Source organism: Saimiri boliviensis, chromosome 5 (assembly GCF_048565385.1).
Source record: "Saimiri boliviensis isolate mSaiBol1 chromosome 5, mSaiBol1.pri, whole genome shotgun sequence".
Classification (NCBI taxonomy): Eukaryota; Metazoa; Chordata; class Mammalia; order Primates; family Cebidae; genus Saimiri; species Saimiri boliviensis.
In genome coordinates this window covers 21,687,724-21,713,676 of record NC_133453.1, presented here as the reverse complement: position 1 = coordinate 21,713,676, position 25,953 = coordinate 21,687,724, and the positions used below count along the sequence as shown (strand labels likewise).

The 25,953-nt window shown below is 58.1% G+C and overlaps 3 protein-coding genes across 15 annotated transcripts in view; all 3 read left to right on the top strand.

The window, feature by feature from the left end:
- The window catches only part of SPEG (striated muscle enriched protein kinase), a 60,518-nt gene extending 55,249 nt beyond the window's left edge, over positions 1-5,269 (top strand). For 7 of the 9 annotated variants that reach the window (XM_074398981.1, XM_010336265.3, XM_074398982.1 and 4 more), the window contains 8 exons: positions 95-217; positions 369-536; positions 651-1,254; positions 1,715-1,954; positions 2,039-2,262; positions 3,442-3,517; positions 3,757-3,906; positions 4,240-5,092. In XM_074398981.1, the coding sequence (XP_074255082.1) occupies positions 95-217; positions 369-536; positions 651-1,254; positions 1,715-1,954; positions 2,039-2,262; positions 3,442-3,517; positions 3,757-3,906; positions 4,240-4,432 (1,778 nt within the window). In that variant the 3' untranslated portion in view covers positions 4,433-5,092. Of the gene's footprint in view, positions 1-94; positions 218-368; positions 537-650; positions 1,255-1,714; positions 1,955-2,038; positions 2,263-3,406; positions 3,518-3,756; positions 3,907-4,239 lie in introns of those variants that run through there. The other 2 variants (XM_003925489.4, XR_012517610.1) reach the window with 2 other exon arrangements.
- Positions 5,270-7,752: 2,483 nt separating this feature from the next.
- On the top strand, positions 7,753-10,089 carry SPEGNB (SPEG neighbor). The gene is made up of 4 exons (XM_074398989.1): positions 7,753-8,151; positions 8,476-8,783; positions 9,394-9,535; positions 9,732-10,089. Exons 1-4 carry the CDS (start codon positions 8,024-8,026, stop codon positions 9,868-9,870), a joined length of 717 nt encoding a protein of 238 aa, XP_074255090.1. The 5' UTR covers positions 7,753-8,023; the 3' UTR covers positions 9,871-10,089.
- Positions 10,090-10,523: 434 nt separating this feature from the next.
- On the top strand, positions 10,524-18,716 carry GMPPA (GDP-mannose pyrophosphorylase A). 5 transcript variants are annotated; one of them, XM_039469588.2, is made up of 13 exons: positions 10,524-10,631; positions 11,621-11,680; positions 11,788-11,885; positions 13,109-13,212; positions 13,477-13,663; positions 14,007-14,066; positions 15,819-15,949; positions 16,963-17,097; positions 17,191-17,288; positions 17,456-17,502; positions 17,721-17,813; positions 17,981-18,149; positions 18,423-18,716. In XM_039469588.2, exons 2-13 carry the CDS (start codon positions 11,641-11,643, stop codon positions 18,521-18,523), a joined length of 1,263 nt encoding a protein of 420 aa, XP_039325522.1. In that variant the 5' UTR covers positions 10,524-10,631; positions 11,621-11,640; the 3' UTR covers positions 18,524-18,716. The 5 variants fall into 5 exon arrangements, with proteins under 5 accessions (XP_039325522.1, XP_010334566.1, XP_074255079.1 ...); XM_010336264.2 differs by lacking the exon at positions 16,963-17,097; XM_074398978.1 differs by lacking the exons at positions 11,621-11,680; positions 11,788-11,885.
- Positions 18,717-25,953: the final 7,237 nt, after the last annotated feature.

The following is a 25,953-nucleotide window of genomic DNA, read 5'->3' as shown; positions in this document are numbered from 1 at the left end:
CCCAAGGGGGGAAGTGATGGGGATGGAGGGGCAGGGCCAAAGGGCTCTTGGCTAGGGCATAGAGGCTCACTGGGACTCTTCTTTCTCTTGCCAGGAATCCCAGGAAAGCTAGCTCCTCCGGAGGTGCCCCAGACCTACCAGGACACGGCGCTGGTGCTGTGGAAGCCGGGAGACAGCAGGGCACCTTGCACGTACACACTGGAGCGGCGAGTGGATGGTGAGGATGGGGCAGCGGGAGGATGGAGGCAGTGGCAGAGGGAAGGGAGAGGAGTCCGGGAAGGCCAGTGGCTTCCCAGGCTCTACAGATAGCACTGGCACCGGGGGCCACCGCTTCTGTGGCCTCAGCCCCTCCCCCATACTGCCTATAGGGGAGTCTGTGTGGCACCCTGTGAGCTCAGGCATCCCCGACTGTTACTACAACGTGACCCACCTGCCAGTTGGTGTGACTGTGAGGTTCCGTGTGGCCTGTGCCAACCGCGCTGGGCAGGGGCCCTTCAGCAACCCTTCTGAGAAGGTCTTTGTCAGGGGTAATCAAGGTCAGTGCGATGGTGTGGGCTTGGGGGAGGAAGGGGGCCCTGAGCCTAGGGTTCTTGTGGAGCACGATGGCTTTGCCCCAAGGCACTATGGTGATGATTTTCTTTGTCTCTTAGATTCTTCAGCTGTGCCATCTGCTGCCCACCAAGAGGCCCCTGTCACCTCAGCGCCAGCCAGGGCCCCGCCTCCTGACTCTCCTACCTCACTGGCCCCGCCCCCAGCTCCTGCTGCCCCCATGCCCCCGTCAGTCACTGTCAGCCCCTCATCTCCCCCCACATCCCCCAGCCAGGCCTTGTCCTCACTCAAGGCTGTGGGTCCACCACCCCAAACTCCCCCACGAAGACACAGGGGCCTGCAGGCTGCCCGGCAAGCAGAGCCCCCCTTACCCAGTGCCCAGGTCACCCCAAGTGAGCCCAAGTCTTTTGTCCTTGACACTGGGACCCCAACCCCAGCCTCCACTCCTCAAGGGGTTAAACCAGTGTCTTCCTCCACTCCTGTGTATATGGTGACTTCCTTCGTGTCTGCACCGCCAGCCCCAGAGCCCCCAGCCCCCGAGCCCCCTCCTGAGACTACCAAGGTGACTGTGCGGAGCCTCAGCCCAGCCAAGGAGGTGGTCAGCTCCACTGGGAGCAGTCCCCATAGCTCTCCCAGGCCAGAGGTCACTACGCTTCGCCAGGGCCCCCCTCAGAAACCCTACACCTTCCTGGAAGAGAAAGCCAGGCAAGCAGAGCTGGGGAAGGGGAGAGGACAGAGAGGAGTGTGGGTCAAAGGTCTGGAGCACATGGCTTCGAAGAGATCAGACTGTCCTGGCTGGGGTGGGGGGAGGTGCTGAAGTTTAGATCCTTAGAACAATTGAATTCAAATGTGTCAGACACTGTACCGAGTGCTTTAGCCATATGGTCGCATTGATTCTTCACAACTCTGAGGGACACTGTGCTATTAGCATCACCCATTTCAGGTGGCAAAACAGGTTAGAGAAGCTATGGGATTTACCTAAGGCACAGAGCCAGTGAATGGTGAAGCTGGGACTCGAACCCTGGTTTTCTAGGGTTGAACTCTGGAGCCCAACCCTGGAACCACTATATTCTTGCCCCTAGGGGGTCCCTGCATTAGTCCTCACTATGGAAGTGTCCCCCTCCTCTCCTCTGAGCCTGTGGTGTCCCTCCCCTCCCCAACACAGGGGCCGCTTTGGTGTTGTGCGAGCATGCCGGGAGAATGCCACGGGGCGAACGTTCGTGGCCAAGATCGTGCCCTATGCTGCCGAGGGCAAGCGGCGGGTCCTACAGGAGTACGAGGTGCTGCGGACCCTGCACCACGAGCGGATCATGTCCCTGCACGAGGCTTACATCACCCCTCGGTACCTTGTGCTCATTGCTGAGAGCTGCGGCAACCGGGAGCTCCTCTGTGGGCTCAGTGACAGGTAGCTGGGCATTCTGGGGGAGTAGCGAGGGAGAGGGAGGGGAGGCTGGGCTGGGTATCATCGGCTTCACCCCTGCCCTCCCAGGTTCCGGTATTCCGAGGATGATGTGGCCACTTATGTGGTGCAGCTGCTACAAGGCCTGGACTACCTCCACAGCCGCCATGTGCTCCACCTGGACATCAAGCCAGACAACCTGCTGCTGGCCCCTGACAACGCCCTCAAGATCGTGGACTTCGGCAGTGCCCAGCCCTATAACCCCCAGGCCCTTCGGCCTCTTGGCCACCGCACGGGCACTCTGGAGTTCATGGGTGAGGGGACTAGCTGCCAGCCAGGGTGGGGACAGGGCACTGCCAAAGGGACAGCAGCCAGGGCTCACCCCACTTCACCCACATATGTGCCATTTATTGAGTGATTACTGTATGCAGGCAATGAATGAAGTATGTGGCTTTTTCTTCCAACTGATCTTTACAATAAGATCAGTTTGGAGTTTGGCATAATATTAGCTCCCTTTTACAGATGAGGAAACTGAGGTGTACTGAAGTTAAGGGTTTATCCAGTCAGACAATTATAAATGCTAGAGGCAGGATTCACTAAAGCTGAAAAGACAGGAGAATCTATTATTTTATTTAAATAAGGAAAATCGGCTACCATTGAGCAACCTGCTAAATGCTTGAGGTTCATTATCTCTCTTTCTTAGTGTGGGACTACAAGCCACTCTACAGATGAGGCAATGGAGAGCCAGGCAGGTTTAGCAAATTGCCCAGGGTCCCATAGCTAGAAGGGGCAAGTCTGGAATTAGAGCCAGCTAGGCTGAATTTGAAGGGGTTTTTTTGTTTTGTTTTGTTTTGTTTTGTTTTTTGAGACGGAGTCTCTCTCTGTTGCCCATGCTGGGGTGCAATGGCTTGATCTTGGCTCATTGCAACCTCTGCCTCCCAGGTTCAAGGGATTCTCCTGCCTCGGCTTCCTGAGTATCTGGGATTTCAGGCACCTGCCACCACGCCCGGCTAATTTTTGTATTTTTAATAGAGACAGGGTTTCACCATGCTGGCCAGGCTTGTTTTGAACTCCCAACCTGAGGCGATCTGCCCGCCTCAGCCTCCCAAAGTGCTGGGGTCACAGGCGTAAGCCACCGTACCCAGCCTCAAAGGCTCTTAATCTTGGTATCAGCCACACTCATTGTGAATGGGAGCCCTACTTTGGAGCTGATCCAAGGGAGCTTGTCACCCTGTTTCTCAGCCCCTCTGGAATTTAAATGGTAGGACCCCCACCATTTAGTGCCTGGGCTAATTCCTCAGTGTCCCACATGTCTCTTGGGGTATGCCACTACCTCTGTTCTGCCTACTGGCCTTCAGGGCCTGCCACTCTGGTCATTCCCATGGTCTGGTGACGTGGGCATTGTCCTGCTGCTCAAACACCCAGGGACCTCCCCTGCCCCCACTTCCCTGCCACCAGGAAGCTGGGTCAGCTTGGCCTCTGTCTCCTGTCAGCTCCGGAGATGGTGAAGGGAGAACCCATCGGCTCTGCCACGGACATCTGGGGAGCGGGTGTGCTCACCTACATTATGTGAGTGTTCCCCACCCCACCTCAGCCCACTCTGCCTACACAGTGAGCTTCCAGACTCACCTTCTGCCAACACTCTCTCCCTGGTGCCTCACCTCCCCTATACACATCCACACCACGCACACTCACTCAGGTGCAGAGTAGCAGGGCCCTGAGCCCTGTGCACCTGACACTAATGTCCTTCCGGGTCTGGGTGTTGGCCTTCAGTCTGCATGTGTCAATCAAGCTATCTTGCCCAACAGGCTCAGTGGACGCTCCCCATTCTATGAGCCAGAACCCCAGGAAATGGAGGCTCGGATTATGGGGGGCCGCTTTGATGCCTTCCAGCTGTACCCCAATACATCCCAGAGCGCCACCCTCTTCTTGCGAAAGGTCCTCTCAGTACATCCCTGGTGAGTGAGCCCCACACCAGCCATCTCCCCGAGTTACCTGCCCCTGGCCTGGTCTGTGCTAGAGATCCCCCAGCTCCTCCCATGCTCCTAGGAACAAGTCTGCTGCTTCCACTAAATAGTCATGCTACCTACCATTTAAAGCCCAAGGCAACCCCATGCGAGGCAGAACCACTGTCCGCATTCCAGAGATTCGGGAACTGAGCTCTTGAGCTGCCCAAGATCACACATGTAGGGGTGGATCCAGGACTGGGACATGGGTTTGGAGGAGGACAGAGCCTCGGCAGCTCCCAGAGCCATCCTTCCAGGCTCATGATCCTTGGCTCCGCCTGGCAGGAGCCGGCCCTCCCTGCAGGACTGCCTGGCCCATCCGTGGTTGCAGGACGCCTACCTGATGAAGCTGCGCCGCCAGACGCTCACCTTCACCACCAACCGGCTCAAGGAGTTCCTGGGTGAGCAGCGGCGGCGCCGGGCTGAGGCCGCCACCCGCCACAAGGTGCTGCTGCGCTCCTACCCCGGCGGCCCCTAGAGGCATGGACCACAGCCAGGCCTCAGGCTTTGACTGGGGTTCCCACCAATGCCACGGGACATTCCAGGGCCCACACTGAGCCAGGCGGACCTGGGGCTTCGGATACCACCAGCAGCAACATCTGGCCGGGCTCTTACCTCATAGACCTGCAAGGACAGCGACCCCAGGGCCTTGGCCTGATGCCACCCCAGGCCAGAGCCAGAGTGGAAGACCCGCTGGCCAGGCTGGGCAGGGTGGAAACAGGCGGAGGGACAAGAGGGGAATGGGAAGTGGACAGGAAAAGGAGTCAAGGGACAGGAAGGGGGAGGCTCTAGGAAGGTTCTGGGTTGGGGGTCAGTGCATCTCAGGGAGAACCAAGGCAAGGGGCATGGCTGGAGAGGAGGAAGAGGAAGGAGCCCAGGGTGTCAGGGCAGTAGGCTGCGAGTCAGTGTGGCAAAGTGGGCGCAGTACACAGAGGCCGTGGCAGGGGCCCAGGGCCAGGACTCGAGAGAGGGCAGCGAGGCGGTGGAGGGAGAAGAGAGGACTCAGGTGGAGGTAGGAGGGGGCCAGCTGCCGGCATCCCTCAGAGGAGAAACGTGGAGAGCTGGAGGCCAGCGGTCACTCACGCTTGCTCTCCTCCTGTCCAGTGGATACAGCCCCGGGTGCACTCTGCTGGCCCCCACCGTCCCTCCATGGCCTTTGGCCTTCTTCCCATTCATATTTATTTATTTATTGACTTACGAAGTTTCCCCTTCCATCTGATCCCTACCGCCCATGTTGTCCTGACCATCACTCCCAGCCATCCAGCTGTCTGTCTGTCTGTCTGTCACAAGGAAATAAAAATGGCAAGCAGCAGAACCTGTGTCTATGGAGAGGGATGGCTGGAAGGGAGGATGGCTGGGGAAGGGTGAGTTCCGGGGCATTGAGCCCTCTCTGGGCATTCCCCAACACACACATTCAGGAATATACCAGCTAGCACTTTGGGTCCTCCCAACCCCGCCCCTCCATCCTCCTGGCTCTTCACCTCTCCTTATTCCTGGAAGGAGGGGAGACTGTGGTCTGCTTCTCCCCCTGCAGTTTCTGGAATGCTGGCAGATCCACTGAACCCCCGAAATCAGGTTCCGGTAGTCCCCACCTCTTGTCAGGTATTCCCTCATCACAGTGTGGGGATGCTGGGCTCTGAAATAGGCCAGCTCTCACCCCAGTCCTGGCTGAGCCTCATTCACTCTGCCCAGAAGACAGGCAGGAGCTCTGGTCCTGACCCCTGGAGCAGAGTGGGTTTCATCCCAATAGTTGGTGAGAGTAGGTGGTGTGAGGAGCTGCAGAAGAAACCAGGACAGGGCCAGGCACAGTGGCTCACCCCTATAATCCCAGCACTTTGGGAGGTCGAGGCAGGCAGATCACCTGAGGTCAGGAGTTCAAGACCAGCCTGGCCAACATGATGAAACCCTGTCTCTACTAACAATACGAAAGTTAGCCAGGCATGATGATACACACCTGTAATCCCAGCTATTTGGGAGGCTGAGGGATGAGAAGCGCTTGAACCTGGGAGGTGGAGGTTGTAATGAGCCAGGATTGCACCACTGCACTCCAGCCTGGGCAACAGAGCAATACTCCATCTCAAAAAAAAAAAAAAAAAAAAAAAAAAAAAGGCAGGCCCACGCCCCTCACCCCCTCCATGTCACAGCACAGGTCAGAACACATGGAGAGCACCAGCTGGGAATGCTCTGGTGTGCTGTGTCCAGTGTGTCCAGCCTTTTCCTAGGGCTGAGGGACACACCAGCCTGGACCTTCTTGTCTGCATGGTAAGTTAGGAGGTCTGCTAGGTGCTAAAGCACTCGACTCTAGCTACTCCCTGCAGTGCCACAGAATGGTCACTGGGACCTAGGAGTGAGCTGCCCTGCCCTGAGGTTGGGGATGAGGGATGGCGGAGGGCCCAGGTCTCCCTGTCTCCAGAGGAAATGTTGCCCCCATTCCACCTTGAAAACTCTGTTCTTGGCAAAGTAAAAGGAACAAAGCCTGTGACCAGGGCAGAGAGAGTTGACACTGCTGTGCTGCGGAGGGAGGTTGAGGGTCCCTTGGCTCCAGCTCAGACAATCCTTTTGCTCTGCCCAGCCCAGCCTCTCTAACTTCCCAGGGCAACAGGGCAGAGGCAAGCTCCATCGTCATAAAATAACAGGATGTTAAAGCCAGCTGGAAGGGACCAGAAAGATGCCTTGCCAACCTGTCATTTTAGCGATGAAGATATACAGTTTGCCTGTGAGAATCTCCAATCCCCTACACACTGCAAGTGTTTTGTATAAAAATGAGGTGCCTGAACTCATATCTTGATAAATGGTAAAATTCTTCTCATCTGATCTTGAACTCCCTTCCCATCTCCACTGGAAATGGCATGAGAACTGCTTGTTCCAAACCCAGAGGAGCAAAGGTAATTTATGTCAGCAGAGCTATGTCAAAATTGCTCTGATCAAAAGGTGACAGTGCCCCCACACTAGGGCAGGTAGTTCCAATGAATGGAAGTCATGCTTGCACCCAGTGCCCAGCCTGGGCAGACTGGCCTCCAGGCAAGCCCCAGAGGGGTTAACTGAACCCCTTCACCCCATGTGGTTTGATGTTCCCATGCACCAATTTATGTCCCCAAAAAGGACTTGGGCAAACCTAGGGTTGGGGGCCAGTAGTGGTACCAATCTCCAAGGACAGTGCAGTCTAAACAGCCCCTCCCATGTGACACCAAGGAGAGTGACTGGAGGTGGGGATGGCTTGGAGGGGTTACTATTCTAATCTTTTCCGTCTCTCCCGGTTTATCTCATTTTACCACCAGGGGGCACAGTGTGGAAGTGACAACCCTGGACTCCTGGGGTTGGGGGGTAGGAAGGGGTAAGGGGCTTCTGGGTTGGTCTTGACAGCCACGTGGCCCTGTTGCCATTAGCTGTAGGGGCCCTGAAGCCCGATGCCACTCTGGTTTTATTCAGGGACACCCCACCACCACCAAACGCTCAAACACCTTAACAGGGCATGTTGTCTGACTGTCCAGAGCCCAACCTGAGTGAAAAGCTGCCCCAGGAAGCTGGATGTCTCGTCAGCTAGGGGCTGAATCTGGTCCTCCTGGGAGTCCAATGGATACCCCCTGCCCTGGGAGGGGACAGGGTGGCATCCAGCTGTCCAGCTGTCCAGGTGCTGACGCGAGGCGCACCCCAGAGCCGCTCCGGTTTCCCCCCACGGGGCCTAGCCCAGCGGCTGAGCCAGCATCCCAGGCATCTGCAGGCTAAATAAAGAGCCTGCTTGGGTCAGAGAGTGGGGGATGGGGTCCCAGGGGGCTTGGGGCAACCACGACAAACAAGGCAAGGAGGGGAGCGATGTATAAAACCGAGCCCAGAACTGAGCACCTGCCTGCACCCCTACTGTGCCATCCAGAAGGGCTCTGTGCTGCCTGCAACCCAGCCAGTCGACTCAAGTCCTAGGTCGATCCCTCCACGGTGAGTCCGATCCTTAGAGAAGCTGAAGACACTCCCATTCCCCCACCCCACTGAACGTTCTGACCAGGGAGGAAAAGGGCTGAAGGTGGGAGTCTCTGTCTCAGTCTGGACTCCCACATTTGTTGCCCACTCCCAGATGTCTAAAGCAGCTCCTGCCAAAAAGCCAGTGGCTTCTGCCCCACCTCCTGGATGTACCCTGGACATCAATGACCCACAGGTCCAGAGTGCGGCCATTCGCATCCAGGCCTCTTACCGGGGCCACAGGTGAGAGGGAGCCTAGAGCCCTGCGGAGGAAGGGAGCTGCAGAGAGCACATTATTGAATGGGGTTTGGGGGAGCCCTGAGCGATGTCTGGAACCTCTGAAATGACTGGTCTTAGGGGAGGGTCGTTACTGAGGTGTGGAGGAGTGGCCGGCAGGAATGGATCATCCTATCAGGGCAGTAGTTCAGGAGCAGTCCTCTTTCCTTCAAGCCCCACGTTTAGGGGTCTGGCGGGCCCAGGGGGCAGACAGGAGATGGTGCGCTCGAGGAAAGGGCTATGGTCGGGCCTGTCCTGAGAGCTCTGGGCCCTGACTCGGCCCGCGGGTAGGTCCCGGAAGGAGCTGCGCGAGAAGGGGCCGCCGCGGGTGCTGGAGCCGCTGAAGGACGTGGTGCTGATCGAGGGCAGCGCGGCCAAGCTCACTTGCCGAATTTCGGCTTTCCCGGACCCGTTCATCCGCTGGAGTAAGGACGGCAAGGAGCTGCGTGACGGGCCCAAATACCGCTACGTGTTCGAGGACCCTGACGTGGTGGCACTGGTGGTGCGCGACGGCGAGCTGGCAGACCTGGGCCAGTACAGCATCAATGTCACCAACCCCTTCGGCCAGTGCTCCGACTCGGCGCGCATCCTCGTGGAAGGTACGAGCGCCCCGGGCGCAGCGCCAGGGCGCAGACCAGCTCCACTCAGCCAGAGCCCGCATTCCGGTCCAGCTGCCCGTGTTTACCCCTGGGCCTAGCTATAGGGTCCCCACCAGCCCAGCCCCGGGCACAGCCTGGGGCTCATCGCTGCTCCAGCCAAGTGCGTCCTTCCCTACCTCGGGATCCAGCCCCACCCGAGCAGAGCAGTCTGCCGTGGGCTTCCATCACGCGGCTCCAGGGCCCCAAGGTCACACAGCAAGCCAGGAGCAGAGCCAGGGTTAGACCCGGGTCTTCTGGCTCCCAACTCTGGGCAATTTCCACTACCAGGAGCGGTGTCTGAGGCACAGCAAGATGTGTGAACATTTAGGGGCTTTCGCTCGCTTTAACGCTCTTGATCCTCTATTCGACCCGGAGAAGTAGGAGAGGTAGGGATAAGTCCCTTTAACAGCCGAGGAGATGAAACCAGAGAGGCTAATGATTCGCTCAGCGTCACACTTCGAGTTTAAATGCGTCTGTATTTAGTGCCGGGTATCAACTGGGGAGGTGATGCCCTTGTCGTGCCTCATCTCCGGGTCCTTCACGGGGTCTCGCTCCCCTTCCCTTCCTCTAGTCCCGGCGAAGATTCAGAAGGGACCCGACAACACTAAGGCGCGCAAAGGCACCACCGTGACGCTGACTGCGGAGATCCTGGGAGAACCCGCGCCCGACGTGGGCTGGACCAAGGACGGGGAAGATATCGAGGAGGACGACAGGCGAGGGCCGGGACCTGCGGCACGGGCAGGGCCTGGGGCTGGGATCTGGGTGGGACTGAGCCCAGAAATCCGGCGGGAGTGACAGGGGCGGGGACTGGGCGGCGAGGAACGGAGCTGGGTAAGGAGCCCGGCCCAGTGCGCTGGGTACTGACCGCGGCTCCGCCCTCCTCCCCACCCCCCCTCCGCCCTTCTGCAGGGTGTTCTTCGAGATCGGCAGCACCACCACGACGCTGACCATTCGCCGGGCCACGCCTCAGGACAGCGGCAAGTACGAGGTGTACGTGGAGAACAGCCTGGGCATGGACCAGAGCTTCGCTCGCGTGGACGTGGCCTGAACGGCACCCCCTAGACCTTCCGCCCTGGCGCCGAGCCCAGGGGTGGGTTCCAGCTTGCTTAATAAAGCTGCTCTCTGACCCTCCGCGTCTGTTCTGCCCTTCCGCGTCGCCATCTCCTCTCCCCCGCACCCGCGCCCACACGTATTTCAGACCCCCACGCCGAGGTCACAGACTGTTGGAGTCATAGGGAAGTCTGGAGAGCGCCTAGCGGCGTGCGCATTTCACACAGTCAACCTGATAGGATTGCCTAGCCGTCCAAGGCGCCCTCACTTTCCAGCGGGACCAGCGGCGGCGGCCGGGACTCCGCCTTCACCTCTTTTGAGCGCCTCCAGCCCCAGCCCCTCGAGGCTGTTTGCCCTTGGCCCTGCCCCTTCCAGGGCTGGCCACACCCTCTTCGGTCCTCGGTCCCGCTTTCCTCTGGGTCCCAGTTCCTCACTTCGGCTGCAGGCCCGGGACCCATTCCTCGACAGCTCGGGTTCCAGTCTTCGGTTCCAGTGTCTCCTTCTCAGGCCCCACCCTTTCCCTCGTTTAACCCACCTTCGATCCCTTGGCCACGCCCCCAGGCTTCAGCACTGCTCTCCTCGCCCATGAAGTTAGGAAGCGGGAAAAGGTTCAGACTACAATTCCCGACAGACCCTGCGAATGAGTTATCGCGAGTTGCGAGAAGACACGTGCGCGGAAGGAGCTGGCAGTAGCGGGCGGCAGAGCTGGAGTAAAGGGAGCTAGTGGTAAAGTGAGCTGGTGGAGCAGTGGCGGAAGGGGTAAGGGGCAGGTGACGGCCTCGAGACGGAGGGCGGGCTCCGAGGTCCTGGCTGGCCCTCGGTGCGCCCGAGCCTGTGTTGGTCCCACAATCCTTGGCAATGAGAGGCCAGGGTTCATTGTACAGAGTCACTTGTGGGGTTGTGAGGGTCAGCAATCAATCAGTCCTCTGAATCCAGAGATTTAGACCAGTCGTCCGTATTAGGACTGGGGCGGGGTCTGTAGTTTCAGTGTTTGGGATGCCAAGGGAACCTGTCTTTTGATTTGGGGTTCAACATATAGAGGTTAGTTTTAGGATTCATGTTCAGCATATAGAGGATTTTTGCTGGAATTAGGGGTTCATCAAATTCAGATCAGTGTTCATTACTTGGGGGTTATGTTCAGGATTGAAGTTAAATATCTGAGGCTCACTCGGGGTTTGCTGTTCAATATTCAGGGTTCATTATTGGGATTCAGGGCTTAATATGTAGAATGAAGACGCAACACTCGGAATCAGTGGGTTTGAGGTTCCAGTATTTTGAGGTTTGGGGTCTGAGAAGGGGGGTCTCTGCAAGGTTTCTGAATTTGCAGAATTTGTTCATGGTCAGAGGGAAGTCTTTTAGAGATCAACTTGTGGGGTTTGAATTTCAGAATTTGGGAGGAATCACTGTGAGGTTTGAAGGCCGACTGGAATCTGGGTTGGGATTTGAGATGTGTGGGATTTGTGAGGTTCTGTCCAGGCAGGGACTATATTGAGCTTTGGGTTTACATCTTGGGGGAGGGCTAAGTGCTGCTATTTGGGGTTTGGGGTTTGGTTGGGGTGTGAGATCTGAGCTTGATTTCTCTGCCGGGATTTGAGATGTGTGGGATTTGTGAGGTGTTGGGTCCAGGCAGAGACTATATCGAGCTTTGGGTTTATATCTTGGGAGAGGGCTAAGTGTTGCTATTTGGGTTTTGGGGCTTGGTTGTTGGGGTATGAGATCCGAGCTTGATTTCTCTGTTGGATTTGAAGTTTAGGTAGCAGTCACCATCATGCTCAAAGCGGTGATCCTGATTGGAGGCCCTCAAAAGGGTGAGGTGCCAGGGGAATGGAGGGAGGAGGTTAGGCTGGAGTGGTAGGTGGGATGGGGGCAGAAGAAGGCAGGAGGCTCTGAAATGTCCTCCCCTCTCCTCTCCCAGGAACTCGCTTCAGACCTTTGTCGTTTGAGGTGCCCAAACCACTGTTTCCTGTGGCAGGGGTCCCTATGATCCAACACCATATTGAGGCCTGTGCCCAGGTAACCTCTAGGGTCCCCTCTCTCACTTCACTTCCTGCTGGTCTTCACGCTGTATTTCCCCCTTTTCCAACCAGGCAAAACTCCAAGGACCGTCATTCACAGATGACAATGTGAATGGCGCCCCCTCAAGTTATGCAGTACAGCTGCCCTGCTGTCTTCCCCAATCTAGTTTCTCATCTGGCCTCTTCCTGCTCAGATTTCACTCCTATTTTTAAAGTAGGGAATGTGAGATCAGACAGGGATCTTGGAGACAATGTAAAGCCATGGTGACATGGAGACCAATGTTAACCAAACACACATTCATATCCTTGATCACCGTGCTACTCATTTCTTTATTGCTTTTAGTATTGAGACAGGCCAGGTTTTGGTTTGAATTCAGTCGCTGCCTGCTGTGAGGCCTGAACAAATATCACACCCTCTCTGACACTCAGTTTCCTTATGTGTAAAATGGGGGTGATTAGAACTACTTTGTTGGGTGGTGAAGCTTAAAAATGACATTTGTAAAATGCCTGGCACAACACCGACCCTTGATAAATGGTACCCTTACCTCATGCTTATCTCAAGCTTAGGCTGATGGATAGTACAGGGGGGAAAATGGATTAATGCAGCTTGGTAGGCAAAGTCTTTCTTAGAGTGAGTCCCAGTTCAGGTTGGTGGGGGTTATAATAATTGATTGAAAGTTTAGGCCTGCCATGGTAGCTCATGCCTGTAATCCCAGCATTTTTTGAGGCCAATCCAGGAGGATCGCTTGAGGCTGGGAGTTCTAGCCCAGCCTTGGCAACATCGAGACACCCCTTCTCTACAAAAAGTTTAAAAATTAGCTAGATGTGGTGGCCTGGTTGTAGTCCTAGCTGCTCTAGAGGCTGAGGCAGGTAATGGCATGGCTGTAGTCCTCTATATTCAGGAGGCTCAGGTGGGAGGATTGCTTGAGCCCAGGAGATAGAGGCTGCAGTGAGCCAAAAATCACGCCACTGCACTCCAGCCTGGGCAACAGAGCAAGACCATTTCTCATAAAAACAAAACAAAACAAGAAAATATCAGGCCTTTGACTTTCTCCAACTTCCTCATTGTCAAGAGGAGAAAACAGCCCAGAGTGTCAAGTGCCCTGGGGCCCTGCAGCTGAGACAGAAACTGGTTTCTAGACTTTGGGCCAGCACCAAGGATTTCCCCAACATCCCCTCCTATTAGGTATTTTTCCTCCCAGCCTCTTCCCTTGTCCTCAGGTCCCTGGGATGCAGGAGATTCTGCTCATTGGCTTCTACCAACCTGATGAGCCCCTCACCCAGTTCCTCGAAGCCGCCCAGCAGGAGTTTCACCTTCCGGTCAGGTGTTTGTGCACACATTCATATATGGTGGGTTGGGAATGCCCTGGGCCTCTGAGTTCTTGGGAATGGGTTGAATCAGCATTTGCTGGAGTTCATCTTCACCTACTAGAAGGATTATTTGGACATCTCTGAATTCCTGAATATATGGAGTTTCTCTGTGGACCTTGGGCAGGAGTACTCCTGGGAGCAGGGGCGGTCAGGTGCCCTGGTTCACGATATCTGTCTCATCAGATCCACTGAGCTGACTCTGGGGTCCCTGGGGACAGGTACCTGCAGGAATTTGCCCCCCTAGGCACAGGGGGTGGTCTCTACCATTTTCGAGACCAGATCCTGGCTGGGGGCCCCGAGGCATTCTTCGTGCTCAATGCTGATGTCTGCTCCGACTTCCCCTTGAGTGCTATGTTGGAAGCCCACCGACACCAGCGTCACCCTTTCTTACTCCTTGGCACAACGGTGAGGGGGCCAGGAGGGCTGGAGGGTGTAGAGGAGGTAATTTTAAGAGCTTCCTGGAATGCAGGGTGTTGGGGAGGCCGGGGCGCCCTGGGATTTGGTGTGGGAGCTGGCGCCGGGGGGAGATGTGCTGCTCTGGCAGGCTTGGAGGTGTTAGTGGAGACCCCGAGCCCTCTGGCTGTTCAGAAGTAGGGAGGGGGAGGGCAGCTGTCAGTTTCCACCCTTGCTGAAAGCCTGTCAGTGGCAGAGCTGCATGCCAGGTGCTGTAGGGGAGGGAAAGGAAGAAAAACAAACCTGGCTGCCCTGGAGCAGGCGGGTCACTGTCTCGGGTGTGTCTGTCTTTCAGGCTAACAGGACGCAATCTCTCAACTACGGCTGCATGGTTGAGAATCCACAGACGCATGAGGTGAGAGCAGAAAGGGGGCTGGGTGGGTGCCTACTCTGTGTCATCATCCCCCCCCACCTCGGGCCTCTAGAGAATGCTGGCATGGTATGGGGTGGGCCCTGGTCTTGTCAGACAGGTGAGACACTCCCAATTAATCATCTTATTTATATCCCTTTAAGAAAGACTGACCAGGAGGAGAGGGGAATGGTTAATTTCCCTGGGGGTGGTACTTTAATAAATGTATGCACAGTGCATGATGGGAACACCAAGGGGGCCCCAACCCAACCCTGCCGTGGTGGGAGTGGGGAGGGCTTCCTGGAGGAAGCACGGTCTGAGCAGAGTCAGACTTGTCTAGATGACAGAGGAGACAGGAGGGTACTGCAGGCAGAGGGAAAGGCAGGTGCAAAGGCCTGGAGGCAGGCAGTAACGTACTGGAGGCAGGAGCATGATAGGCAAGCAGCAGGGCTCTGTCCTTGCTTGCGAAACTCCCTTCTCCTAAGCCCCTTGACTTTCACAGAATCCCCCCCACCTTTATTGATTTATTTATTTTGAGACAGGATCTCACTTTGTCACCCAGGCTGGAGTGCAGGGGTGTGATCTTGGCTGACTGCATCCTCCCAGGTTCAAGCCATCCTCCCACTTCAGCCCCTCCCCCCCTCACCAAGTAGCTGGTACTACAGGTGTGTGCCACCACGCCCGGCTAATTTTTTTTGTTTGAAATGGAGTCTCACTCTGTTGCCCAGGCTGGAATGCAGTGATATGATCTTGGCTCTCTGCAGCCTGGGTTCAAGCAATTCTCCTGCCTCAGCCTCCTGAGTAGCTGGGATTACAGGCGTGTACCACCACGCCAGGCTAATTTTTGTATTTTTAGTAGAGACGGGGTTTCACCATGTTGGCCAGGCTGGTCTTGAACCCCTGACCTCAGGTGATCTGCCTGCCTCGACCTCCCAAAGAGCTGGGATTATAGGGGTGAGCCACTGCACCTGGCCTAATTTTTGTATTTTTTTTGTAGAGACAGGGTTTCTCCATATTGCCCAGGCTGGTCTCCACCTCTTGAGCTCAAGGGATCCACCCACTTCAGCCGCCCAAATTGCTAGAATTATAGGCATGAGCCACCACACCCGGCCTCATATATGCCTTTTATTTATTCATGCTTTAATATAAAACATACATATAAACACACACACATGCACATACATGCACATATATAGTTTTGTGCTCAGCATCAGGTATGTGCGAGAGAAACAGACTCAAAAGGGCGAAGTTCCTGCCTCTTGGGCACTGGCAGTCTAATAGGAAGAACAGCATCAAAAGCCACCCTTTGCAGAATGCTATGGGTGGGGCATGGCCAGAGCCCGGGAGTGCCCAGGCATGAGTAGCTAACTCTTTGAGGCCAGCAAGAGAGGACGCACAGAGGGAGTGACAGTGTCAGCTGGGCTTGGAAAGGTGGGCTTTCCAGATGGAGACGTGACAAAGGGCATTGCAGGCACAGGCGTGCAGTCAGGAGGAATTGTGTCTGAGAGGTAGGCGGTGAGGAGGATCAGGCAGGGAAAGTCACAGAGTCTGGACTTATCTGAAGGTGAATCAGGTGAAGAAGGGCAGTCATCTCAGGGTTTAAAGCCAGGCAGCAGCAGGATGCGGATGCGCACTGCATTTTAGCAAGGCCACCTGGGCAGCAGTGGGGAGAGGCAGGAAGGGCCTGGAAATCAGAGGGCATTGGGGACTGTGGCGGTGGTCTCTTCTTCTACTGAACCCAGCCCGCCCTGTTCTCAGGTCTTGCACTATGTGGAGAAACCCAGCACGTTTATCAGCGACATCATCAACTGCGGCATCTACCTCTTTTCTCCTGAAGCCCTGAAGCCTCTTCGGGATGTCTTCCAGCGTAATCAGCAGGATGGGCAATTGTGAGGCAGGCCCCATAGCCCTGTGACCCCAAGTACCCCCAGTCACGGACCCCAGCACACACCAGTCTCTGCAGGCTCCATCTCAATTTGCTCACCTTCCTTCTCCCAGCTCCCTTCTCTCCACTTCCCATCTCAGCAGAGCCTCCGGAGTCCCTCCCCTTGTAACCTCATTCTGTCCCTCTTCCTTATCCATCCCAGTTCCTCCTCTGTCACTGCCTGCCTACTCCCCTTCTGGTCCATTTCTCCCAAGCCCTGAGTGTCCCAGAGACGTCTTTCAGAACAGACGGTAGCACACAGTTGGGTGCACACACGCTCGGGTGCAGACATGTGCACGTGCACACACAGGCAGACATGCACATTCTCAGGCTGAGGCTCCCCTAGGAACATAGCACCCAGAGCTCTGCTTCTACAGTCCCATGGGTCTGCCCTCCTAGGCCTAGAAGCTGTTCCCTTCTAGGGGTCCGTGCCTTACCCCCACATCACCCATCTCAGGCCTCCTCCGCTCATAGCCATTTCTCACTTCCACCCGTGTCTCTGCTTCCCTCTCCATCTCTCCTGGCCTCTCTGTCTCTGTCTCTGCTGAGCTGGCATCTCTACCATCTCTCTCTCCCTCTCTTTCTGTGACTGTCTCTGCCCTCACCAGCTGCCTTGCTCTGGGGTGAGTCTGTCTGTGTTTCATTCCATCCAATGAGGGGGCGGGTAGCTTGGAGGGGGTAAAGGGTTGAGTGGGGAGGGGAATGTGAACATGGGGGGAACTCCTTCTGGAAATGGGGCAGGGATGGGAAGCAGGTCTCTGCCTGGGGCTCCCTTGTGATAGCACCCACCCACGCTGGGACTGGGTGGGAGAGGTTCCTGGGGTGTAGGCATCCCTTTGAAGAGGACTGGACCAGACCTGGAGAGGGGCTTAGAGAGGTGGTGGGAATCCCTCCCACAGCTGTCCCTGGGAGACTGTGTTAGCCCCATAGTCGGGGCTCAGCTAGGGGACTGATGTCACCCTTCTTCCTCTCTGCCAGGGAGGACTCACCAGGCTTGTGGCCCGGGGCAGGTACCATCCGCCTAGAGCAGGATGTGTTTTCAGCCCTGGCTGGGCAGGGCCAGATCTATGTCCATCTCACCGATGGCATCTGGAGCCAGATCAAGTCTGCAGGGTATGGAAGGTTGGGTCCCCTGGGAATTGAGACTTTGGGGTGTGGGGCCCAAGCCCTGCTGACCCGAGTCCCCGCCCACCTTGTGGCCCCCAGTTCAGCCCTCTACGCCTCCCGCCTCTACCTGAGCCGATACCAGACCACTCACCCAGAACGGCTGGCCAAGCACACCCCAGGGGGCCCACGGATCCGAGGTACCCATCCTGCCCCAATTCCTAACCTTCGGCCTCCACCCAGTCCCTCTACCTTCTGAACCAGGATTCCTGACCTTGAGTCCAGAGTTGAAGCCTCAATCCCTGCCCCTCCCTGATCCAAATAAGGTTTGGGGTATTTGCCCCCAGGGCCTCTCTTCTGCTTCTAGGGAATGTGTATATCCACCCGACGGCCAAGGTGGCCCCCTCAGCTGTGGTGAGCATGGGGTCCAGCCTCAGGGCAGAGGTGGGGGTCGGATGGATGGAGGAGGGTGCCCACGCTGCTGGAATTCTGGGTGCCGGTTTCTTTACTTTGTCACAGCCTATTATGTGGCCTCGAGCAGGTCGCTTCTGCCTTATCTGTTCTATAAGGCAGTTGGATTTGGGGATCCTGCAAGTCCCCCCAGGGCTTACAGCATATGCTCCTCTCCACAGCTGGGCCCCAACGTCTCCATCGGGAAGGGGGTGACTGTGGGTGAGGGCGTGCGGCTCAGGGAGAGCATTGTCCTCCATGGAGCCACGTTACAGGTAGGCACCACTGCACACCGCAGCATGCGGTACCCCAAGAGGCTGCCGGGAGGGCCTGAGTATTCCCTGAGAACAGAGAAGGGTGGAGGCATCTGGCCCCACCTCACACCCTCCTGTTCCTGCTGCCTCCCCGCCTTCCCCTGACCTTTTACCGTCATCTTTGACAGGAGCACACGTGTGTTCTGCATAGCATTGTGGGCTGGGGAAGCACTGTGGGACGCTGGGCCCGCGTGGAGGGTACCCCCAATGACCCCAACCCCAATGATCCCCGAGCCCGAATGGACAGTGAGAGCCTCTTCAAGGACGGGAAGCTGCTCCCTGCCATCACCATCCTGGGTATGGCTTCCTGGGGACCAGGGCTGGGGGAACCCCACAGTTGATGGCCAGTGGCCCCGGGGAGCATTCGTTCCTCTGTGTGCATGTGTGTTTCTTCTTTTTACAAACAGTTACCAAGGGCCTGCTGTGTGCCAGGCCCTGTGTGAGTCACCGGGGGCACGAGGCCAGGGACACAGATGGGCAGGAGGGATCCCTCCCTGCTGGCAGTGCCCCCAGCTCCCTGCCCGTCCACCCTCCCATGACCTCCCCCTGGTGCCCTTGTCCACACTGCAGGTTGCCGAGTCCGGATCCCTGCCGAGGTGCTCATCCTCAACTCAATTGTTCTGCCGCACAAGGAGCTGAGCCGAAGCTTCACCAACCAGATCATCCTCTGAGTGGGGCTGCCAGAAGCCCTCAGCTCTACCCACTCCCCTGGAGGCCGCTGCCTGCTTGGCCAGCCTCTGTCCAGAAAGGACCAGAGAAAACCAGGCAGGATGGTCACATGCTGGGGAGCAATGTGGGTGGCCTGGGGACTCCTGGGCTCCCTCCCTCCCGACTCCCTAATAAACCCCATGAACCTTGGAGCCAGCACGGACTCTGCCTATGCCTGGGCTGGGGGTGGGGGCGGAAGCAGGGCAGCTGAGTCAGGCCCCCCCACATTAGCATTTAAATTGGAGTCGTTGCTGCGGGCTCATGAATAATGAATCTGGAGCCCTGGTAAATCTCCCCCTCCCACTGCCTCAGCCTCGTACGCTGCTGGGGAGGAAGGCCCTCAAGGCTCCCTGGCCTGCCCGGCTCCCTGTTCCTCCTCGCCTGGCCTGGCTCAGGCCCCTGTGTGCAAGGATTCCAAAGGGAAGGGTGAAGAATTTCAGTTAAGCAGTGGGCACAGGAACGGGGGCCCAGAGGCTGATCCCCACAGCCCGCTCTGCTCAGTTCCCGCCGAGCCCAGCCCTGGCCGGTTTTCCGCTTTGCCGGCTCCATCTGCTCCCAGCTTGGCTTTTGGCGGGTTGGGGGTTTCGCCTCCGCCCAAGGCCTCCTGTCTCTGTCTTCTACTTCCCTGGCAGGCTGGGTGGGCCTGAGCTGGTGCCATTCTCTTCGGAAGCACAGTGGGAGGCAGGCACCCTGTTGTGGGAGGACCCTTGCCACCTCCTGTCTCCCTGGCCCTGCCCTTTAGGAGCTCTCAGCTCTCCTCTCCCAGCCACCTCTCACGTTTGCTCATGACCCCCATGTTCCCCTCTTGGTGCCCCCCTTCCCCAGCTGTGGGTGCGGAGCTGTGTTGCCAGATGAGCTGGTAATGATCGTAATCCGCTAATTGAGAGGAATCTAATTACCCGAAGAGAATGGGGGGTGCAGGGCGTGGGTGGGAGAAAGGAGGGGGTCCTGGCAGCAGGCAGGGTGGCAGGCGGCAGGGTGCTGGGGCCTTGTTATCAGCACCAGGCTCTGGGACAGAGCCCAGCATTTAGGAAGCTGCACTTTCGCAGGAGCTGGACTGAGGGTGACTTGGGGGTTGGGCTAGATGTGACCTCCCAGGCCCCTCAGGTCCCATGGGCTGTGTGCCAGCATGTGGGGAATGACCCACCTAGTGTGGGGTTTAGCAGTCCTGACCTATAACCTGCCCCTAGTTCCTCGGTTCCGCCTGGCCTGGCCTCCTGCCCAGACCTTCATTATCTCTCCCGAGTAGGAGAGGGAGGGGGCTGCAGGTCCCCACTCTGGGTTGGGGTCATCACCCCAAGGAAGAGGCTGGGAGAGGGTGGGCCATGGGACCAGGGTGTAGGCCCCTTCCTCTCCTCCCCCCAGTCCTGACCCTTCTGTTCCGAGTGGTTGGCAGAGGCCATGGCAGTTCCATCATAAATATGATAATTTAATTATTTTCTCAGCAAAACACCGTGAAATCCAATAAGTCTGTGTCAGGCCCTGGCCCCCGGGATCCCCCTCCTAGACCCAGTGAGGGTGGGGACATGGCAGGGAGAGGCACTGGAAGGGGAAAGGGTCAGTGTTTGAAGCGGGGCGCAGCTAGTGAAGCTGAGGTCTTTGTAACACGCCCCCCAGGTTGAAATAGTCACCGTTATTGGGGGGAAGTCCAAGAAGGACATGCACCCCACTCCTCCTCAGCCCACTTCCATGCTGGGAGGGGCCTACAGTCCTGTCCATCTCTGAGAGACCAAGATGGAGCACCCTGTCCCTAGACAGGGTGCAGGGAGCCCCCTTGTCCGCCACTGCTGGGACCCTATGCCTAATCTTGGCTGGCCGGGTAGGGGTGGGAGGGCGCCGGCCCCGGGAGGGACTGGGAAGGGAGAAACAAGAGGGAACTGGGGTGGGAAGGGGGGGATGAGCGGGGGAGGGATGCGGGGGAGGGGTGCGCTCCTGCCATTAGTGCTCTTTTCAGTTTCCATAAAAAGATTATTCTGTAAAATCAGCGAGGGGGAGCAAGTTGGGGGCCGGGGAGGGGGGTGGGTCCCTGGCACCAAGCTGGATGGGGCGACAGGGGAGGAGAGCCGGGGACAGGGACTGAGTGTGGAGAGAAATTTGGATGGGCTTCAGGAGCCAGCCGAGGGGAAGAGGCTGAGCCAAGAACACAGACTGGGGGGAGGCTAGCCAGGACGGGGTGGGGTGGGGGCAGAGCCCTCATCTCCCTCCTGTCCCCTTGGCCAGGCTGCCAGGGGGCCCAGTCTCACCTCCATCTCCATCCCCTCCCCCTGGCACTTAGCAGCCATTATCCAGGGAGCAGATTGCAGCCCCCTCCCCCTCTCTGGGAAGCAGGCACAGCTGGGGCCCCACCACATCTGCCGCATCAGCACGGAGCACAGCTGGGTGTGCGCAGAGCTGCGCTCCCCAAAACACAAAGGAGGTGGAAGGGGTGGGCGAGGGCCAGGAGAACCCAGACCCCTGACACAGACACACTGACACCTCTGCCAACAGACACATACTCCTTGAGGCGAAGCTACACCCACCGGCACACGCTCCCTCGTGTGCAGAGACGGGAGAACTGGCAAACACGCAATTACCCGGCCCCACCCGCCACCCACGCTCCCATCCCCCAGCCCCTCCTGCTTCCCTTCCTTCCCCAAGGCTCCCCTCTGCCACCATGGCCACCTCTGAACTGCCCTGGGCTCTGGTCTGGAGGGACTGGAGGGCCTCACCCACCCCAAGTACATCCTGGGAGGCTCAGAGAGCAGGAGGGCAGGGGGTGGTGAGGGGCATTCTGGCTCGAGGCGTGATCCCTGGGAAGCCATCTGCCCTCCTTCCAACCCCTCCCCACAATGAAGCCCCTCTGAGACTGGTCCTTGCCACAACCTGGGCACGACAGGGTCTTCGTGCCGGCACTGGAGGCTGCGGCACCCTCGTGCTCCACTGGCCACCTCAAGGGGGTGCTGTGTGTGCACAGTCTAGCCTTCAGCTCAGCTGCTAGGGCTGGCCCCTGCCACTGCCCCCACCCCCATATATGCCCATTCTCGACCCTTGGCAGTGCGTCCCTCTGCTGCCCCTGACATGCATGGGGTTTGGGGGCTCCATCAATGGTAGAAATGTCCCTCTCTCATCAGGAGTTCCTTCTCTCCTCTCCCCATCTATGACCACCTCTTGGCCCCTGATGAAACCCTGCCGCCTTCACAGCCCTCTCTTTTCCGCTTATCTTCTTGGCCCTAGTGTCTTGCCCTCAACCTTCTCCTCCCTGTCCCCCCATCCCACGCCGCTCCCCACATGCCCCTCAGAGCTCTAATCCCTCCTGCTGCTGTGCCGCCTTATCTGCTCCCAGCAGCTTTCCCTGCTGCAAAGCCCTCTCCCCCTCCTTCCTGGATCTTCTCCCCCTCCTTCCCTTACTCTCTCCACTCTCTGACCAGCCCCCCTCCTGGCCAGCCCATGTCTGCCACTCAGGCCCCCGCTGTGGCTCCTGGCTGACACTGGCTCTGTACCCCCGGCGCCCTTTGCCCTCTGCAGCCTCAGCTCCGAGGTTGTCAGCTGCACACCCACTCTCACAGTGGCTGCGGCCATCCCAGCCCTCCCTCGCAGGCCCCGCAGACTTTGTTAGTTTCTGGCCAGCCAGGATTTTTCATCTTCCTGCCCTCCCTTTCCTGGTGCCTTCCCTACTTCCTCCTGATGCCCCCACCCCATCTTGGATCTGGTGCTCTTATAGTCCCAGGGACCCATTGCCTTGGCTTGGGAGCACCGGAAAGGAGATAGGAAGTGTTGGTATGAGACTCAGGAGAGGGTGCGGGGCAGTGCTGGCCCTAGGAAGATGGGTTGGGGGTGCAGGGAGGACTGGCGGACCATGGGGGCAGGGCCGGGTGGTGGGACGCTAACCCTCTTCAGTCACCTCAGATCACGTTCGGGCCTCCCCACCCCCCTTCACTGGGACTCTCATTAACCGCTTCTCCTGCCTCGTCCGCGGCATAAATAACCCAGATAAATCAGCCGCCGTCCGCCCCCCGCCCCTCGGCCCCCGCACAGCCCGTTTGTCACCGCTGTGTGCTCGCCAGCCAGGCCTGGCCCCGCTCCGGCCCCAACCCCCCCATCCTGTCCCTTCCCGCCCACATCTGTCCCACACTGGCTCATCACTCCGTCCGCACCAGGGGCAGGTGTCTGGGCTGCAGAGGGTGTCCTCCGGGTGAAGCGGGAGACTGGGTAACCTTAGGAGAATGCTGGCTAGGAGTTTGGGGGGTGGGGGTCATAGGATTTATGAATGGGGCCAGCCAGGCAAGGAATCTGGGCATCAGCTTGGGGGTTCCTGTGCTTTGAGAAAGCACCCTTGGAACCCCCTAAGTTGGATCCTGGGAGGTCTCTGGGTCTGCTTTTGGGGCATTTTGCCCAAACAAAATCTCCATGCCTCCTCCCAGGAACCTGGAGGCAGAAACCCACTTCTCAGCCTCCCTCCCCCTCTGCCCCTCACCCCCCACTGCCATACCAAACCTCGTCCCAGTCCATCTACCACTCAGTCTCACTGTCAGGAAGCTCATCCCCTGGGGGACGGAGGCGGGTGAACTGGCCTGGGAATAAATCTGAGGAATGGGGACAACCGGAGAGCTGAGGAACCTGGGATGAGGCTTCACATTCTGACCCTGCAACACCCAGCTCCCCTGCACTCGCAGCCCAGAGCCCCTAACAGCCCCGCCCCCTTTCTCACACCCAGCTCAGGGCCTTGCCAGCCACGCTGGTCCCTGATGCCTCACTGCAAGGGGCAGCTGGTCCCCTGGGAGTGGGTGGGGGAAGCAGGGAGGGGTGGGGGAGCTTGGGCGCAGGGCTGGGGTGGGGGTGGGGAAGAAGCTGGGCCGGGCCCCAGGGACCAGCTGGGCAATGAGCCGGGGAAGCAGCCGGGAGGCTAAATGAGGGAGATTATCACCCAACTGCAGCCGGGCAGAGAGGGAGGCAGGCAGGGAAGCGGGGAGAGGGAGGAGAGAGGGGACCGGGCCAGAGGCAAAGGGGGTATGGAGAGACAGGGAGGGGACCCGGGGGCCTGTAGAGAAGTAGAGGGAAAGGTCAAGAGATGAGCTGGAAGGACGGGGAACTCCCCCAGAACATCACCAGATTCCTGGAGGTCTGGGAGACTGGAGGCTGGGGGCTTGGGAACAATTGGAGACAGCTGGCCGTGGGGCAGTGGTGGGGGTGTGCAGGCAGCTAATTGCTGCTCCACTTCCTGGCAGCCTGGAGCTCCCCTCACAGCCCACCCCCCCACCGCACGCCCCTTATACCAGTTACCACCCGATTTCACTCCTTATAGAGGTTGAAGGCAAACGGCCATCCTCAGGAGGAAAGAGGGTGAGATTTGTCTCATGATGGAGGCCAGTATGTTGTTGGGGGAGTGTGACCCCAAGATCTCAATGGATGCTGGGGGAATTCAGAGACATATATTCTCTCCAGGGTAGCAAAGAGTGCTGGGGAGAGCTTGGGGGGCAGCTCCCCACTTTCTTGGCAGAGCCCCAGACTGAAGTAACCTTAAAAAAGCAATTAAATCACCTTTTAAAAAAAAAACAGCAAAGAAAAATCAATATTAGGAGAAAGGGGAAGAGAGAGAAGGATGGGGAGGAACAATGCAGGGAGCTCTGGAAAGATCTGGAAGTCTACCAGGGAGGGGAGAGCAGAGGAGGGGGCTGCCTGGGCATGGGACAGAGAGGGGGGTGTTGTCTGTGGTCACTTGGACACTTTCAGTGCTAACTCAGCAGCTTCTTCAATGCCAACTCCACTTTCCCCTCCGGGACGCTATGTCCCAGCCAGATGCAGCTTCTGCCCCAAGGGTCTTATCTTCGAAGCTTGGGGAACCAGCTGACCCAGACTCATCTGAGGCTTGGGGAGAAGCCCAGCTGTGGGATCCCTGGGGAAGCCTCTTTGCCTAAAGGCTCGGGACAACCTAGGCTGGGCACCACGCATGACCAAGGCTGGGTGAGTGGGCAGGCTCTGTGCTGGGGTGACCCTGATGGGGCCTGACCTGGCCTTGCAGCCAGGGTGGGCAAAGTGGCACCCAGCCTCCAAGGGAGCCATCCCTGGGCCCCTCCCCTGAGGCCAGGCCGAGGCTTGGGGGCCAGGCCTGACGCAGGGGGCGGGGTGGCCGTTGGGCCGCGGGTGGACCTCGGGCTCTAATCCCCAGCAGCTGCCGTTTCCCTCGGATCGATTCCCTTCTCACTTTTTTTTCAGCTGCTGGTTCCGCGGCTTGGATCGATGGAGCCACCTCCCCCCGCCCGTCCGTGCTTCCTCTCCCTGCTGCTCATTAGCGCCCCGATTAATCAGCCCCCCTTTCCTCCTGGGGACAAGGGCTTCCTTCCCCATGAGGGCACATGCTCTCACATGGGGCCCCAGAGCACACGCACTGATTCTTGCCACCCCACCCTGGGGGCATGGATGCGTCCCCTCCCAGCCAGTCAACCGAGGCTCCCACCCCTGCCTGTGATGATGGCCCACATGCCTGCTTCCCCTCCACAAGAACACAGCAGACCCCTTAGGGCTCTCCTGTCCTACTCTGCCAGGCACCCCTCAAACTCATTTTCTTAGGAGAGCATTCGCTCCCATTGACGCGCAGCACATCTTTCTGCTCCCTTCCACGACCCCACTGGGGCTCTTCCTCTCCCTCCATTGCACACCCTGTCCCCCTACATATAGAGCACCCCCGAAGCACACCTCCCTGTTGCTCACTGGCTTGCTTACCCAACATCCCTCCCGCCTAGGCTGGTTGTGGCAAGGGATTTGGGGAAGCAAAGTGGCCACAGAGATGCAAGCTGGCTGGGGTGTCAGTTTGAATGACTGAAATTGGGGGTGGAGGCAAAAAGAGGGTGAGGGCAGCCAGCCTCCAGAGGGGGAAGGGGCATGGTGGGTGCTGAAGTCAGGAGCAAAGCTCCAGGGAAGCTGAGAATCTTGGAGTCACAGTTGTCCCCTGGTCGGTCTAGCCTGCCCTCCTCTGCCCCCCTCCCCTGCCTCATTCAAACAAGTGGCTCTCTCAAGGAGTTTCTGGAAGCTGCTGTGAGTTGGGTAGTGGGATCAGGTGGTGGCTGGGTGCTGGAGTCAGCCGGCTCGGAGGCCAGGAGGTGGGGGGATAGAGTTGGCTGACCCTTCCCTGGGTGTGGGCCAGGAAAGTGGCCAAGAGTGAGCTGAGGACCCTGGGCACGGCACCCTTCCCTGGGTGGCCGGAGAGTGGGGAGATCTGGGGACCTAGTGAGCGGCTAGTGTGCGGCAGGAGTTTGGGGGATAACCCCAGTCTCAGGATCCCGGTCCTGGGCTGGGGACTGCCCCCTCCCCTGGCCTGGCTCCTGACGCCCGTGCTGCCGGTGAAACGCTGTTGACATGTCCTGAATTATTAAGCGCGGGGTGGGCTCCGGAGCACATGCTGAGCGGAGCGGCTGGG